Source organism: Danio aesculapii, chromosome 24 (assembly GCF_903798145.1).
Source record: "Danio aesculapii chromosome 24, fDanAes4.1, whole genome shotgun sequence".
Classification (NCBI taxonomy): domain Eukaryota; kingdom Metazoa; phylum Chordata; class Actinopteri; order Cypriniformes; family Danionidae; genus Danio; species Danio aesculapii.
The window spans coordinates 6,005,914-6,023,413 of record NC_079458.1 but is presented as its reverse complement, the minus strand read 5'-3'; the positions used below and the strand labels follow the sequence as shown (position 1 = coordinate 6,023,413).

General features: G+C 35.6%; 3 protein-coding genes across 4 annotated transcripts in view; 1 reads left to right on the top strand and 2 right to left on the bottom strand.

Annotated features, from left to right (window-relative positions):
- Positions 1-3,623, bottom strand: part of naglu (N-acetylglucosaminidase, alpha) — a 17,611-nt gene extending 13,988 nt beyond the window's left edge. Inside the window, exon 1 of the mRNA XM_056450346.1 lies at positions 3,111-3,623. Within this exon, the coding sequence (XP_056306321.1) occupies positions 3,111-3,523 (413 nt within the window). The 5' untranslated portion in view covers positions 3,524-3,623. The remainder of the gene's footprint in view (positions 1-3,110) is intronic.
- A 1,391-nt stretch (positions 3,624-5,014) lies between these two features.
- pus3 (pseudouridylate synthase 3) lies at positions 5,015-15,925 on the top strand. Its single transcript, XM_056450886.1, has 7 exons — positions 5,015-5,145; positions 6,142-6,516; positions 8,478-8,749; positions 11,101-11,284; positions 13,929-14,038; positions 14,914-15,092; positions 15,535-15,925. The coding sequence occupies exons 1-7, from the start codon at positions 5,041-5,043 to the stop codon at positions 15,804-15,806; spliced, it is 1,497 nt and encodes a 498-aa protein (XP_056306861.1). The 5' UTR covers positions 5,015-5,040; the 3' UTR covers positions 15,807-15,925.
- Positions 15,642-17,500, bottom strand: part of si:ch211-40k21.9 (THAP domain-containing protein) — a 4,470-nt gene continuing 2,611 nt past the window's right edge. Inside the window, exons 2-3 of one of the 2 annotated variants that reach the window (XM_056450888.1) lie at positions 17,321-17,500; positions 15,642-15,731 (exon numbers count right to left, since the gene is read on the bottom strand). The exon at positions 17,321-17,500 is cut by the window's right edge and continues 582 nt beyond it. In XM_056450888.1, coding sequence (XP_056306863.1) covers positions 15,728-15,731; positions 17,321-17,500 — 184 coding nt within the window. In that variant the 3' untranslated portion in view covers positions 15,642-15,727. Of the gene's footprint in view, positions 15,732-16,547; positions 16,641-17,320 lie in introns of those variants that run through there. The other variant, XM_056450887.1, reaches the window with a different exon arrangement.

Below are 17,500 nucleotides of genomic sequence, written 5' to 3'. Positions count from 1 at the left end.
ACTGAGCCACCCCATTCTCTTAATATTAAATTGAAAGTTATTATTTATGAAAGATTTAATAATTAAAATGCATGCATACGAATACTACCATGAGAATAAAGGGATGAATATGTAAATAATAATAAGTGCATTCTCCAGCTGTGCATTAGCTTGAAATATCTAAAGCTATTAATCTACGACAGACTTGCATATTAAAATGCATTCATTCATTTATTGATTTATTTTAATTTTTTTTTGCTTCGGCTTAGTCTCTTGTTTATCAGGTGTTGCCCAACTTTAATATATTAAATGTAAAAATAAGAGATATTAAGAACACTTGAGGTTTAAAACATTCTCCGGGATGCCTTAAATAGACATAACGAATGCTATTATTCTGACAGAAATCAGTGTTTTTTGATAAATCACGTCACAATAATCACCCTAACTGTGACATCACACATCGTTTAGTTCCACTGTGATGTCATTAAATTCCACTCTGATGTCACATTCTTCATTTATTATGTCATTTCAATAATGCTGAAATGATGACAGCAAAAAATACAAATAAAAGCGAAACATAAAGCAGTTAATTCATAGAGGAATGAGTGGTATTTTAGTATAATTCAATCCGTTTTGTGAATCCAGTGGTTCTTGAGATAAAAAAAAGAAAATGTATAAATGTTTGTTTATTTTCACAACAAACCACAAGAATTGAAGCAAACAAATCATTGTACACTCTAAAAAACATTGAGTTATTTATTTAACTGAATGGTTGAGTTAAACATATTTGGTGCTTTGTTAACTCATGTCTAATAACTGATTTATTTTATCTTTACCATGATGACAGTAAATAATATTTGACTAGATATTGTTCATGACATTTCTATACAGCTTAAAGTGACATTTAAAGGCTTAACTAGGTTAATTAGGTTAACTAGGCAGGTTAGGGTAATTAGGAAAGTTATTGTATAACGATGGTTTGTTCTGTAGACTATCGAAATAAATATATAGCTTAAAGGGGTTAATAATATTGACCTTAAAATGGTCTTGAAAAAATTTAAAACTGCTTTTATTCTAGCCAAAATAAAACAAATTAAACTTTCTCCAGAGGAAAAAATATAATAGGAAATACTGTGAAAAATGTCCTTGCTCTGTTAAACATAATTTGGGAAATATTAAGAAAATAAATAAATCAAATGGGGGCTAATAATTCTAACTTCAACTGTAATATATAATATATACATATGTCCCTACAAAATCCTGGACTTTTAGTTTTCATAAAAAGTAGAGCTAAACAATATATCTTTTGAGCATGGATATACCAATGTCAATGTTTATCTGCAATAGCCACATCACAGGATTAGATTATTTATTAAAGATTAAAGATGTTACTACATATTACATTTATATATATATATGGGTTTGTTGGCATGTTCTCCCCATGTTGACGTGGGTTTCCTCCAGGTGCTCCGGTTTCCCCCACAGTCCAAACACATGCGCTATAGTTGAATTGGATGAACTAAATTGGCTGTGGTGTATGAGTGTGAGTGAATGCGGGAGTGTATGGGTGGTTCCCAGTAATGGGTTGCACCTGGAAGGGCATTCGCTGTGTAAAACATACGCTGGAGTAGTTGGCAGTTCATTCCGCTGTGGAATGAACAAGGGACTAAGCTGACGTTAAATAATTGAATTATGACCAGGTTATTTTACATTTGATTGTTTAATTTCTGTACTTGAATACTGGTAGACTCCCCAGAAAACCATAAATATTGTTTATTTATTTTATCTATACTTGTAATTTATTACAATTTATGCAGATTCCCTGCACAGAGAAAGACTTGATCATCCCAGTTGATCTAAAGCAGGGGTCACCAAACTTGTTCCTGGAGGGCCGGTGTCCTGCAGATTTTAGCTCCAACCCTAATCAAGCACACCTGAACAAGCTAATAAAGGTGTTACTAGGTACACTTGAAACATTCAGGCAGGTGTGTTGAGGCAAGTTGGAGCTAAACCCTGCAGGGACACCGGCCCTCCAGGACCAAGATTGGTGACCCCTGATCTAAATGAATGAAATCTTTCCAAATTGAGCTACTGATATCATCTGGTGAAACTATATTCATCTCGCAGTACAACAATATATTGCAATGTCAAGAGTTTTCCAAAATCATGCAGCCATAATAAAGTCTGAGTTTGTTTTTTATTCATATATGTGGGGTTTTTTTTGCACAAAATTAGTAATTATCATATTCACATATAAATATAATTATTAATAATGTTATCAATATTATAATTATTACTATAGCACAAATGATTTTAGTAATATGGTTTTAGTATTAGTTTACAACAATAATCTGTGATAAGTGAAAATATAGCTTTTGCCGTCACTGACTAATAATAATGGGCAACACGGTGGCTCAGTGGTTAGCACTGTCGCGTCACAGCAAGAAGGTTGCTGGTTCGAGTCCTGGCTGGGCCAGTTGGCATTTCTGTGTGGAGTTTGCATGTTCTCTCTGTGTTGGCGTGGGTTTCCTCTGGCTGCTCCGGTTTCCCCCACAGTCCAAACACATGCTCTATATGAATTGAATCAACTAAATTGGCCATAGTGTATGTGTGTTGATTTGAGTGTGAATAAGAGTGTGTTTCCCAGTACTGGGTTGCAGCTGGAAGGGCATCCGCTATGTAAAACATATGCTGAAATAGTTGGCGGTTCATTTAACTGTTGTGATCCCTGATGAATAAAGGGAGTAAGCCGAAGGAAAATGAATGAATGACTCTAATAATCGTTGAGGTAAAGTTGGTTTTATATTCGCACATTCGTTCAATGACAACTTGTGACACGCTCCCTATAGTGTTTACCATGATACTTTGAATATTCGGTATGAAATCAGATGTGAATATGACTTCAAAACAACATTAGCGCCATTTATTTGTCAGTAAACTTGTACTTTGGTAGTCGGTGGCTGCTTATTTGATTTCACTATTTAGAATTTTGCAAAGAATACCTTTTAATTAAGGAGAAAGTCTGAATGTGTGAATATTAAACCAACTTATCCTCAATCTAATAATCATGATTTAATTGTAATCACAAAAGCGACGTGTGATTGGCAGTAGATGCTCTGCTGCTGCTGTACCTGTGCGGTGTGCTGATGCGCAGGACGCCGGTGAGAGCAGGCAGAGGTCTGGGCAGATTGAGCTGATCTCCACCCCAGGACACATGGCAATTGCAGAAGTACTTCAGATAGTTGTATATCCCGGTGGCCACCGCGACCCCCGTGCTGCCCACCGCCACGACCTTGTTGTTCTTCGCCGAGCGCAGCTCGCACACGTCCAGCCCGTCCGCAGACAGAGTCCTGTTGACCGACACGATGAAATCCCGCGCCCGGTTCCCCAGCAGCCTCCGGAGCAGATCCAGCACGGCTCGCGACTGACTTTTATCGCTCGCTTTGGCTCGGAGATGCGCGAGAGTCTGGAAGTCGCCGCAGACCGAATGCAGCAGTGTCATAAACAGAAGCGCGATCAGAGCGCAGCGGATACAATGTATCATCTTGAGCTCTGTGACGTCAGCGGCATCGGCGTTCCAGATGTCGGCGAACAATAAACTTTAAACTTTTCTACTATTGATTTGCGTCGCGTGAGCAGGAAGCAATGCGTGTCAATGGAGGAGCAGGCGACCAATCACGAGACAGCCTGAAGTGCCTCTGAAGAGCTTTAGCCAATAGGGTTGCAGATTGCAAGAAAACTCAGGGAATCTTGGTTGTGTTTATCACATGATTTCTATTATAATACATGTATGATAAAGGTTAGGGCTGTTTAAATAACTAGTGTTTATCAGGAAGAAAATTATGAGGAAATAGAAAATGTTACATGCAAAAGAGGTTTATTGTTGGTTATTATCTTTCCAGATCAAATGGGTTGTGTAATGCACGCTTGTGTTATTATATAAAGCAGCAGCAACTTTAGAAAAAAAGAAAAAGAAATTCACAACACTGCAAATTATCGAAATTAATTCATTACTAATTATTAACGAGGTTGTATTTTTTATAGAATATAAAGCATTAACAATAATAATAATAATAATAATAATAATATTATTATTTATAGTATTATTATTATTATTATTATTATATTGAGAATTTTTTGTTTTTGCTTTTACAATTAAATTGTTACTATTAATATTATTATTATTATTAGCTGTATGGGTGTTTCCCAGTAATGGGTTGCAGCTGGAAGGGTATCTGCTGGGTAAAATATATGCTTGATAAGTTGGCGGTTGGCGGTTCATTGGTTCATTCATTGGCAACCCCTGATTCAGATTAAGCCAAAAATAATATGAATGAATTATTATTATTATTATTATTATTATTATTATTATTATTATTATTATTATTATTATTATTATTATTATTATTATTATATAGCTGCTCAAATTTGACCAAAATATTATAATTAAAATGGCAATTCTGAAATATTCTTTCAGGCTAATCCAGCAGTCTACATTTATACGTTACAAAGTCATAGTGCTAGCATATGGTTTCTTCTAAACAAATTATAATAATTATATGTGCTTTTCCTATTTCATACATTGTAATAGCAACTAGCCTACAGAAAAGTGGCAGAATCCAGACTTTTATTTAACCTACTTTATATTTATTGTTTCTATTTATTTTAATAATAATGGAGATTATGTTATTTGTAGTAATAATAATATTAATTTTAATTAAAAAATTATAATAATGATAACAACAACAACAACAATAATAATAATAATAACAATAATAACCTACTTTATATTTACTAATTATTACTATTTTTAAAATAATAATAGATATGATGGTATTTGTAATAATAATTGATATTATCAATATTATTGGTTTTGTTATTATTTTTATTATTATTAACACTTTTTATTAATATTTTTATTGGATAAAAAAATGGTTTTAATTTTATTGCTATTTTATAAGCCAAAAACCAAGAAATGCAGTCTTCTTTTGAGTAAATCAGTTATAGCACTGATTTATTTAGCGAACGTGGGTCACTTTTAAACGGGACTTTTATTCTGACATGTGGCTTTACGGAAGCCTGAAGCCAGTGCACCATGGCGTGCGGCGTTTAAAAGTTACTAATCAGAATTTGTGGATTCGCTCTTTTCTCAAAGCTCGGACGGACGTAAGTAGTACCAAATACAAATATGTTTGTAGATTTATAGACAGTATATTTCGAGAAATGATTAGACGCCGTGAAAGTTTAAGCAGCAAACACGTGGAGATTAATAGCCAGTTCACATGGGCATCTGTTTTGAGAACAGAACATTGAATACTGTCACTGAATTATTAGACAAAGCTCTTTTTATTGTTTATAAGAATGAGAATAGCCTTCATATACTGTGTATGTACACGCTTCTAAGGTGACATAACAAAAATTATGATATATATATTTAATATTTCAAGAGACATAATGACATCATGAAGAAAACATTACACACATTTAATAGAATAAACCAGGAAGAATATCAAGAAGAGAGAGAGATTTATCAGTTCAACAAAAGAAAAAAAAAACTCAGAAATCTTTACAACAACAGGAAGGAGAGTAAATAATGAGGCCATTATGATTTTTTTAAGTGAACCATCCCTGTGTTTGTCAGAAGTGAGTTTACAGTGATGTTATTAGAAGTGCTGCAGGTTTGATTAAAGGTTCTGGAGGAGGAGCATTTTTGGCTTAGTCCCTTTGTTTATCAGGGGTCACCACAGCAGAATAAACCGCCAACTTGTCAGAAGCGAGTCTGCTGTTATGTCATTAGAAGTGCTGCAGCTTCTAGTAAAGGCTCTGGAGGAGGAGCATTTTTCAAAATATCTCCTTTTGTGTTCAGCAGAAGAAAGAAACTCTTAAATCTTTACAACCACAGGAAAGAAAGTAAATAATGAGGCGATTATGTTTTTTTGAGTGAACTATCTCTGTGTTTGTCAGAAGCGACTTTCCTGCAATGTTATCAGAAGTGCTGCGGGTTCGATTAAAGGCTCTGAAGAGACAGAGCGTTCTTTAAAGTATCTCCTTTAGTGTTCAACAGAAGAAAGAAACTCTTAAATGTTAAAAAACACAGGAAGGAGAGTAAATAATGAGGCCATTTGTGATTTTCTGAGTGAACTATCCCTGTGTTTTTTTCAGGAGTTTGCTGTGATGTCATCAGAGATGCTGCGGGTCCGAGTGAAGGCTCTGGAGGAGGAGCTGGAGAGACTGAAAGCTCAGCTGAGAGCAGAGACGGAGGAGAAATCTCAAACGTCTGAGAGCGGGTCCAGACAGAAGAAGCAAAGAGCTGAAAAACCCTTCGACTTCTCAGCTCACCCGCGCAGACACGTGGCTCTGCGTCTGGCGTATCTGGGCTGGCAGTACCAGGGCTTCGCTGTGCAGGAAAACACTGACAATACTGTTGAAGCGCGGCTGTTCGAGGCTCTGCTGAAGACCAAACTGATCCAGGACAGACAGACGTCCTGCTATCACCGCTGCGGACGCACTGATAAAGGAGTCAGCGCTTTCTCTCAGGTGCTGCCGTCTGCATTTACTGAATTATGAATCATGTGTCTTTATATTTATTCAGGGAGTGCCTATACAATCATGGCGAATGAAGATTGGCCCATGATATTTTATTCAGCTGATAGAATTATTAACAGTGTCTGTCAACAAATGTTTATTTAATTTTGACACAATGATAGTCATTAAACTGTAACAATTAAATGTTTAACATTAATTTTTTTAATTAAATGAAATTCAAGTTTATTTGTATAGTGCTTTACACAATACTTATCATTTCAAAGCAGCTTTACTAAAGGAAAAGTGCACATTATTACATTACAACCAAAATCTGAAAGAGTTAATGATATTCTAATAATAATATTTGGGCGACACTGTGGCTCAGTGGTTAGCACTGTCGCCTCACAGCAAGAAAGTCGCTGGTTCGAGTCCTGGCTAGGTCAGTTGGCATTTCTGTGTGGAGTTTGCATGTTCTCCCAGTGTTGGCGTGGGTTTCCTCCAGGTGCTCCGGTTTCCCCCACAGTCCAAACACATGCGCTATAGGTGAATTGAATAAACTAAATTGACTGTAGTGTGTGTGTGTGTGTGTGAGAGAATGAGTGTGTATGGGTGTTTCCCAGTACTGGGTTGCAGCTGGAAGGGCATCTGCTATGTAAAACATATGCTGGATAAGTTGGCAGTTCATTCCGCTGTGGCAACCACTGATGAATAAAGGGATTAAGCCGAATGAATATAAATAAATAATAAAATTTATTATCAATATTTTTATTAATATTTTTGTGGCCTTTTTGTGATCTGAGTAGTTTCAGATTTCATATTTTGTAAATTCCTGGATTTCTGTCATTCATAATTATTTTTCCTAGTTATATTTAACCAATTTATGTATTTTCTTTAAATTTAAAACTGATAACTTCATATAGATGTTATTTAGAAAAAATATTTAATCCTTTAATAATAATTAGATAAATAGTTTAAACCAAAACATGAATTGCAAATAATCACAAAAACAACAACACACACATATGTATGTATGTGTGTGTGTGAATGTATGTATGTATGTATGTATGTATGTATGTATATATGTATATATATATATATATATATATATATATATATATATATATATATGTATATGTATATGTGTATATATATATATATATATATATATATATATAGATATAGATATAGATATAGATATAGATATAATATTAATAAATGAATACAAATAAATTCTCTCATAACTGTTACATTTAGTAACATTTAACCAGTTTTTATTTATTTAATTTTGTATTTGACACTATAATAATTAATCATTAGATTATAACAACAACAAAAAATAACATGAAACTTGGAAATTTGTTAATAATAATTAACATTAAAAATGCCAGATTAATAATATTTTTTCTTTTTATTATTAAGATTGTTGTTACTGTTTTGTGTAGGAATTTATGTAATCCTTAATGTATTTATATATTTGTAAATTCCTTATATTAACTTTTCCTCCAGGTTATATTCAAAAGCAAACACTTAACGTTTCTTCCATTGTTGGAAAACATATATTTTGGGCCGTTTTTAAATTCTTTTGTGAATATATTATATATTGTGAATTTTAATGTAATCTTTTTATTTGTCTTTTGTATGACAAGACAAATTAAATATTGAGAGAATGAAACAGTAATATATTGTTCATTGTTAATGCAGTTCCCTAACCCCTCGTTCATGAACTCAGTTAACAAAACAAGAAAAATAAATATATAAACACCAGTGAAGTACATTAGATACAAAATTACATATTATCAGAGAATAACTGCATACAGATGAAAAAAATTGTTATTAAATAATAATAATTATATTTATTTAAAAAAACCCTTCCAACAAAATGACAAATGTTACAAATTGCCAGCACTAGGTGTAATAGGCAGGTCTTTGATATAGTCTATCTTGTAATTTATTTATTTTTCTCTGTTCTCCAGGTTATATCGATCGACCTGCGCTCCACCCAGTATGGAGGGGGTTTAGGTGTGACTGTCCCGGCTGATGTTGACGTTAAAGGCAAGACTTCGGCAGATGAGCTACCTTATGTGAAGATCCTTAACCGAGTCTTGCCTCAAGACATCCGAATCCTGCAATGGGCCCCTGTAGAGAGCGGATTCAGCGCACGCTTTGACTGCCAGTCCCGGACATACAGATACTACTTTCCCCGAGGAGATCTGGATGTGGAGCTCATGGCAGAGGCTGCGAAACGGTCAGTGCAGGACAACAAAAGGGCGTTTTTATTCGATGTTTGGTGTTATTTCAACTGAAAGGTCGGGACATACAGTAGCTCCTCCCATTTTTAAAAACAGCCAATAGTGTTTTGTTTTATCACAGCTTTGCCAGTGAGTGATTGAGCTCAAGTGGATTCAAAAATAAAACTCCAATGAGAAGCTTCTTGAAAGGGGCGGAGCCTGTCAGATACTAGAGAGCATTTGATTGGTCAAGATTTGATGGGGAAAATGAAATATGAGATGGTCAAAAAAACAGTTGATCCATTTAGGCGGAAGTGACAAACTACAAGCTTTGGATGTTTATATCTTCTAAATGTGAATTTTGTCACTGTTTTGTAGCACACTAGCTTATAGCATACCTGTCAACCCTCCTGTTTTCCCGGGATTCTCCCGTAATTTACAGTTCTATCCCGCTATCATCCCGTAAAAGTATTTTTCCGTGTTTCTCCCATATTTTCAGTCTTTCTTTGAAGGGTGTCAAATAAACATTAAAGAGCCAAGCCTCTCTATACGCAACCCATACCGCCGACCTACCAGGGGCCGTCCCTTGCTCTTAAATGTGAGTCTGTTCTGTGCTTTCGCTTTTGTTTAGGCATGAAAACACTTTGAAATAAATATAAAAAACGGCGCGATTCATTTCCTTTTCATTACAGGTGCTGTCTCCCCTTCATATGCATTCTTCAAAACAGTCATATAGCGGTGCGTGACTGTCAGCTGAAGCGCTCCATAGTTATAAATAGACGCTGTTTCCCAAAAGGATTCTGTACACATAATTAATAATAATAATATCTAAAGATGTCGATCTTGGTGGGTTTTTTCAAATACAACTGATTTCATCCTGAATGAGCATAAAAAGTTAGGAAAGCAATCGAAAGCTTTCATTATAACATTAAACGCGTGCATTTTTAAAGTGACACCTGTTATTTAATGTAATGAAAAAATCTAAATAAATAAGCGATTCATTCGTTGCTCTTTAATCAATATGTGTAAGTTATACAGTGAAGAAACTGCTAATGAGATTTAATAGCTTGAATATTTCATTATAATAGCTTTTAATTTTATTAGGCTGAACTGTTTGCTAATATATTTGCTGCTAATGTATACTATTTAATTTTTCTTTTGTAAATAATAATAATAATAATGCCTCTTATTATGGTGGGCATATACCTTATTTTTATGTTTTCAACAAAAAAAGACTTGCATATAGCATGTGAACGGTAAAACAGAAATTTTTGGCCCCTTTAAAACCTTGACTTTTTCTAACCGCGGTATACCTTAAATGGTTATCATTCCATCCCTAGCACAGCCATGGTGGATTCACCTGATTTATTGACAAATGAGTTGTGGATCCATTCCTTGGCAGTTCGTGGGTCCTTCACAGGACATTTCCCCCTTAGCAAAGAAACTTTCCAAAGATGTTTCGTACTCATTTTGCCGCTTGTGGGTTACATTTGGGCACTTAAGTGACTGAGATGTAAGCAAGAGAATACAGTCATTTTTCAAAATAAAAGACTTTTCAAACTAAAAGATCGTTCAGACTCAGATAATAAATAAAATGGAAATAATTAATGATTTCTTGTGCGGCCTGGTACCAATTGATCCGGTCCGTGGCACAGTGGTTGAGGACCACTGGGCTAATGGATGTCTTCAGTGGAGTGCGTACAACACCATTTCCTTATCCATGTAAGTAAAGGAGTAAAGTGTAAAAGTAAAGAGGCCGAATGGAGGAGGCTCGTTCTTTCTTTTTGGCAGATGGTCTGTTAAACTGTTTTCTCGCTAATGAAGCGTTCAGTTTTTCCGCTCACAAAATCCCCCATGTGGAAATGGGCCATGGCAACTGACTCTTAAAGGAAATGTGAGATGAGACTCAGATTGGTTTAATGCATGTTATGCTCAAAACACACTCATAACTCATTAAGAGAAAAAGTACAACCCTGTTAGACCATGTGCCGGGTGTGAAACTGTTTTCATGATTTGGACACACCCTTAATGCTTTTGCGCCATTCGCTTTAGACTTTGCGCCTAGGTTGTTAAAATAGAGCCCACTGAGTGTTTCACGTTATAAAACATCAGCGTATCATTAGGAGCCATAGGAATTGTTTTAGACTTGTTTGTATGTGTTTATTTCTTGTCTGAAAAATGGTTGACCATTGAATGTATTTTATGAATCAACCAAAATCTTCTTAATGTTCTACTGATGAAAAAAGCCATTTACATCTTTAATGGCCTGAGGGAGAGTAAATGAACTGTACACTTTCGTTTTTGGATTAACTATCCCCTAAAATAAAACAAAGACCAAATGACCTCTCTTTTTCTGGTGCTGCTGCAGGTATGAGGGAACGCATGACTTCAGGAACCTCTGTAAGATGGATGTCGGTAATGGAGTCCTGCAGTTTCAGAGGACCATCTTGTCTGCCAGTGTCCAGCCAGCTCAACTTGACCCCAGCGGCCACAATGACCCGCACCAGCTCTATGTCTTCCAGGTCAAAGGTCTTGCTTTCCTCTATCACCAGGTAATGGAAGCATCACACTGCAGGCCTTTACTACCAGTGCTTATAATGGATATACCAATGCACACTCACCGGCCACTTTATTAGGTATGTAGGGATTAAGTACAGTTTTGACCCAAAGAATTACCAGTCTGTCAGATGAAAAAGAGCCGGAGTCAGAGAATCAAATAAATAAATAAATAAATAAATAAAGTTTACTGAAGATAGTTTGCAGTTTAATCAGCAGAAGCCAGCTTCAACACTCGCAAAGAGTTCCTAGGCCGCTCTGCTTGCAATCACAAATCAATAACAATTATACTCTCACATAACATCATTAACTGTGTCACACATATAGATGTTCTAACCTGATTGGTTAAAATGCAGATAGACTAGGAAAATTTCCAGGTGGGTGCGTGTGTACAATTCTGAACAATATCTTAAGCATATACGTCAGACATCCACTAGACTGTTTAGAGATTCCAGACCTGTGAAACGGATCCACAATCAAATAGAACACACACACTTAAAGTACAATCTGTTTCTTATCCAAGGCGGAGTGTACTCTCAGCCGTCTTTATCAAAACTGGTTAAAACCGCTATAATCTACATTCAGGCAGTTATAATATCCTTACTACACAAAGTCTATCTTGAATAAAAAGGAAAATGACCTTAAAATAATTAACTGTATAAATAGCAAAATCACTTTAGGCATTTTATATAGTATTAACTTATAGAAATAACAATAGAGACAGTTGCTTCCAGTCCTCAGCCCTCAGTTCCACTTGTGGCTCCTGAAAATAGTTATAAAGAGACAGGCAAATGCACTGAACATTCTTATATTAAGCAATGTGTTAACTTATTCATTAGTTAAAATCAATTCATCGTTAAATACTCATTCAAATAATCATATTTAATAAAAATGATGAGAAACAGGATGATGAGGAAAGGATAAACGTTGATTCATGCTGAGATGGATTGGAAGGTATAAATCTGAATCCTTCAGGTACTACTAGTACCAGGTTTACTAGTACCTGGTTGGACCCCCTTTTGCCTTATCCTTCGTGGCATAGATTCAGCAAGGTACTGGAAATATTCCTTAGAGATTTTGGTCCATATTGACATGATAGGATTGATCATTGACATGATTAGAAATTTGCGTTAATGAGCAGTTGGACAGGTGTACCTAATAAAGTGGCCGGCGAGTGTATATACCAATGCATCTTGGCAAGCTAAACAAATATATAAATTATATAAAATGTGGTTGGCACGCCTCACAGCATGAAGGTCGCTGGTTCGAGTCCCGGCTGCGCCAGTTAGCATTTCTGTGTGGAGTTTCTGTGTCCCATGTTTGCATGTGTTTCCTCCGAGTGCTGCAATTTCCCCCACAGTCCAAAGACATGCGCTATCGGTGAATTAGGTAAACAAATTGATTGTAAGCAGTCCATTCTGCTGTGGTGATCCCAATAAATAAAGGGCTAAGCTCAAGGAAAATGAATGAATGAATGCATATAAAAGGAACAACATACAAAGGAAGCTTTATAATAAGCTAATGCTAGGTTCAAATTGCACAATATTATTGACTGCTGAATTAGTTGTGACTGTTCTCATGTCAGTGCAAAAAATGCCTGCATGTTACTGTCTAATCAATTAAAGATGATGCAAGGTGAAGTTTCCAGGTGAAACCAGCGACTGATTTACCGAAACATTAATGTAAACAAACATTGGATGAATACTTTATAAACGCGGCAGTATTTTGGCCTTGTTTGGAATCAAAATTTACAAAGTTAAATTTTCTAGTGCTCATTTTTTGTCTTAAACTGAACAGTTAAATTTGTGCAAGTCAGTCCACTAAAAATCTGATCATTTGCTTCTGCTCTGAAATGGCAACTTTCACTGATAATGTCAGTTTGACGGCTTGGGTGAGATATGCTTAGCCACGCCCCTCCAGTCATTAGTTTGCTGCAAGTGAAAGAGGAGAGCAAAAGTTAAAACCCCGCCCCCTACTCCATAATCAGTTTCAGTTGGAAATGCATCATCATCAATTAAAACATTTTGTATTTTTATCTTGTGCATGTGTTTAGTTTTATGTGTTGTTTATATGTGTGCTGTTTGTCTTTTATTGTTATAAATCTTTTTGATTATAGAAAAGTGATATTTATAAAGGTATAGAGAAGCTGATATAACAATAAGGCTAAAATCTCTGTCAATTTAATTCAGTTCAAAGGAGCTTCATTAGCATGACTTGTCAAGTAATGCCAAAGCATTGCGAAACAATGACTAAAATCATAAAGTGATTATATAATACATAAATACATGCAGAAAAGACCAAAACACATACTTAAGTTTCTGATAAATACATATACTTACAAATAAGAAAGAAAAAAATACTAACATGAGGGTTAAAAGGGTAATTAAAGAGAAAATATATTAAAATATAAGAAATTAAAATACAATACTTTCCCTCTTTTTCATTCTCTCTCTCAAACCTAAATAAAAGTCTGCTGAAGCTTCCAGTTCACACAGACTTTAAAAGCTTTCTGTGCTCCTATAGGTCAACATTACATGTGACACGACCCGCCATGGAAGAGTGGAATAAAATTATACACTGTGTTATTTGTTGAAATAAGTTGAAATGATTAGTGTTTGCATCCCATCACTGCTTTTCCAGGTTCGCTGCATGATGGCATTACTGCTGCTTGTTGGACAGAAGCTGGAAGCTCCTGAAATCATTGATCAACTGCTGGATGTGGAGAAAAACCCAAGGAAACCTCAGTACAGGTGGGGGTTATTTTTGATTCAAGAGTGAATTCTTGAGTGATTGGTTGACCTCATTATGAGACACAGTGTAATGAGTGGTGTTGACGACAAGGGTGTGGATCTAAATTGTAGCTTTATTAAAGAGAAGTCAGGCCGGCAATGTCCAAAAACAGGAACAAATGGAAGCCTACAGATAATCAAAGAGTAGTAGGGGGTCACGGGAAAGTTCGAGGCAGGTGGCAAAACTCATATTAACAGTACAACAAAGACAGGAACAATAACACGGTAAGGCAAGAGAAGGATAACACTTTGAACTGTTCACTACAGGGAAACAAGACTCAGCCAAGGTGTGTGAGGTGTGTATATAGTCCATCATTAGTCTTGAACCTCTTCACCCCTTAATCTGATCTGGAAGCTGGTGTGGGAGTAAAGTGCATGATGGGATATGTAGTTCAGTGACAGATGTGTAGTTCGGATGAATGACAGGGACTGTGGATCGCTGGTAGTCATAACACATGGGTATTTTTAGTTTTGCCTGTATGTTTGTTTATTTATTTATTTTTGTTGGTTGCTGTTGACCTGACTTGGTAACCCCCTACTATTTTCACAATCACCAGGTCCACCATTTCAGCTAAAAATATTCTTTAAAGGGAACCTATTATGCAAAAATCACGTTTATTATGGGATTAAACATAGATGTGTGGCAACAGTGTGTGAATTTAGGGGTGTTTGTGGGGTATTTTGAGCTGAAACATCACAAACACTCACACTAGACACATCAGAGACCTATTTTACATTGTGTAAAAAGGGGCATAATAGGTCTTCTTTAAAAACAGTCAGTAACATCTGACAAGGCTTTAGGAAATGTAGTTCTCATGAGCGCATGTGTTTTACAGTATGGCGGTTGACTATCCTCTGGTCTTGTACGATTGCCACTTCGAGGGTGTGAACTGGAGGAATGAAACGGAGGAGGAAATCCACATCCTGAACACTTTTCACCAACACTGGGTCCAGAATTCAGTGAAAACCCAAATTCTGCTCGGCATGATCCAGGGCCTTCAAAACACAAGCACAGGTGTGTGTTCATGCTCCATCCAAAGCTTAAAAACCAATGAAATCCCAACACGCACTGTCTGCGTGTTCTTGATTGTTTCAGACCTTTTCGAGTTTCTTCTGTTGAACACAAAAGAAGATATTTTGAAAAAGCTGAAAACCTGTAACAATTGACTTCAATAGTATTTGTTTTTCCTACACTACCTGACAAAAGTCTTGCCGCCTATCCAAGTTTTAAGAACAACAAATAATAACTTGACTTCTAGTTGATCATTTGGTATCAGAAGTGGCTTATATGAAAGGCAAAGGCCTCTAGATTACGTGTATTTTTCCAAAATAAAATATGATCATCCCTTGATTTTTAATTATTTCATTAGGACAGTAAGGTCTGACTTTGCTTAGAAGTCATTGTAGTCAATGGGGCGAAAACAGCCACAAACATAATGAAAGGGTTATGTTTTTAGAGATGGCATCTCTACAGTGCTGGCTCATGGAAGGGTCCCGGCAGAAGAAATACCAACCTCTTCTGAGTCGGCCACGCTGTGAGAGTCTGGAGTCCAGGATTCAGCACTTTGTGAAGAGAGGACGACTGGAGCAAGAAGAAGGAGAGAACGGAGAGGAGACCACCGTTTTCAGGGGAAAACGATCCAAACATGCTCATCTGACAACAACAAACCAAATACAGGACAAAAACGGTGAAGCAGAAACGGAGGAAAGTTCTTCACAAAACCTGTGAATCTTCAGTTTTCCGCTGTCGGTTTAACTCGAAGGTAAAACAGAGACTTTTTTTATGTTTATTTCTTTTCTCGCAGCAGAATTACCTCATGATCTGCAGAAATAAACTCTTTTATTAAAGGAGTTTTCCATGTGTTTTAATTAAAAGAGTTTTGTTCATGTAGAATAGGATGTATTTGGAAATGACCAACTATTTAATTCACTATATTTGCTGACTTTAGGTGTGTTTATACAGCGTATATACAGGAATCAGAGAGTGAAATTCATTACCTTTTAAGATCTTTTTAAAGACTCTTTCCAACATTTTAAGACTTTAGGTTTCAACTGGAAACAGTGGCGAGATTTTAACTTGGAGTATATTTACTAAATATTAATGTAAGAAGCTAATCTAAAACTAAAACATTATTCATATACTGAATAAAAATCAGTACAACAGCTTTTTTTAATACTAATTATAAAATGATGAAAAAATCAAGATGTCAATCATTTATTATGAAAACAACTAACTGTACAATATAAAAGTGGATGTAGAGCATAAGCAGCATACAATGCACACATGAGTCAACAAAACTACCGCATGTTTCAATTCGCCAAACAATGAAGAGCCTAAAATCTTTTCCCAACCATTTTAAGTGCTTACAGAATGTAAATGTAATTTCCTCAGCAAGAACCATCAAATGGAAAAGACTGGCAGAACAAACAGCTGAATCTCCTCATCCGAGACTATTCAGCTTTATGGAGTCCAGTATAAATTAGTTTTGTTCGGGGTTTTTTTTTCCTTCACAGGTCTGGACTCTTCGGTTTAGGCTGGAGTCGACTATCTAGATCCTTCTGTCTGTGAAGACACCAAAGGTGACATTAATTTTCAAGATTAATGTTTTGTTTTCATGTATTCCATGTAAAGAAAATCATTAATTTACATAAAAACACTTTGTTGAAACTAAAATATAATAAAGATCAACTAAAATTAAATTAAATATTACATATCGCCGAGAAGTTTGATGAATCACATTATTAGCATTTGTGTGTGGATGCCAGAGTGGAATATGACAACAGTCAGAAGTCATCCATGTTTAACAGTCTAAATATGTGCACCTTGACTATATTTAATTTGTTTTGCCTAAATTATATATAATTAGATCAAGAAAAAAAGTCTAGTTCTTGTTTTAGTATAATCATTTACATAGTTTTGTAATGTAATGTGCATTTGTATAGCACATTTACTGTGTATGGCCACACACCCAAAGGCCCATATTTGTTTTTATGTAATATATACAGTTGAAGTCAGAATTAGTCCCCGTTTATTTTTTCCTTAATTTCTGTTCAACAAAGAGAAGCGTTTTTAAACACATTTCTAATCATAAGTTTTATTAACTCATTTCTAATAACTGATTTATTTTATCTTTGCCATGATGACAGTAAATAAGCTCCTTTACAAATAATATTCCCAGGAATAACCTGTTCATTTGACTTATTTCCCTCACTGTATATACAATATGTATTGCGAATACGTACAACTTGCTCAATGTAACTTGCATTTTCTCTCTCTGCAATCTTTCGGTTTTCACGTTGGCCTTCAGCAACAGCACTCTGCTCTTCAGGCGCCTGATCATTTGGTTCTTGATCTTCATGGTTTTCCTGAAGACTTTAATCTTGCCGAGGACCATGTGCAGTTTGTGCCTCAGCATCTCCGCC

Excerpts from the sequence above, each read along its gene's own strand:
- pus3 (XM_056450886.1), top strand. The coding sequence starts at position 5,041 with ATGTGGCTTTACGGAAGCCTGAAGCCAGTGCACCATGGCGTGCGGCGT. Across the intron at positions 6,517-8,477 it reads GAGTCAGCGCTTTCTCTCAG|GTTATATCGATCGACCTGCG; the intron begins GTGCTGCCGTCT and ends TCTGTTCTCCAG. Across the intron at positions 14,039-14,913 it reads CCAAGGAAACCTCAGTACAG|TATGGCGGTTGACTATCCTC; the intron begins GTGGGGGTTATT and ends TGTGTTTTACAG.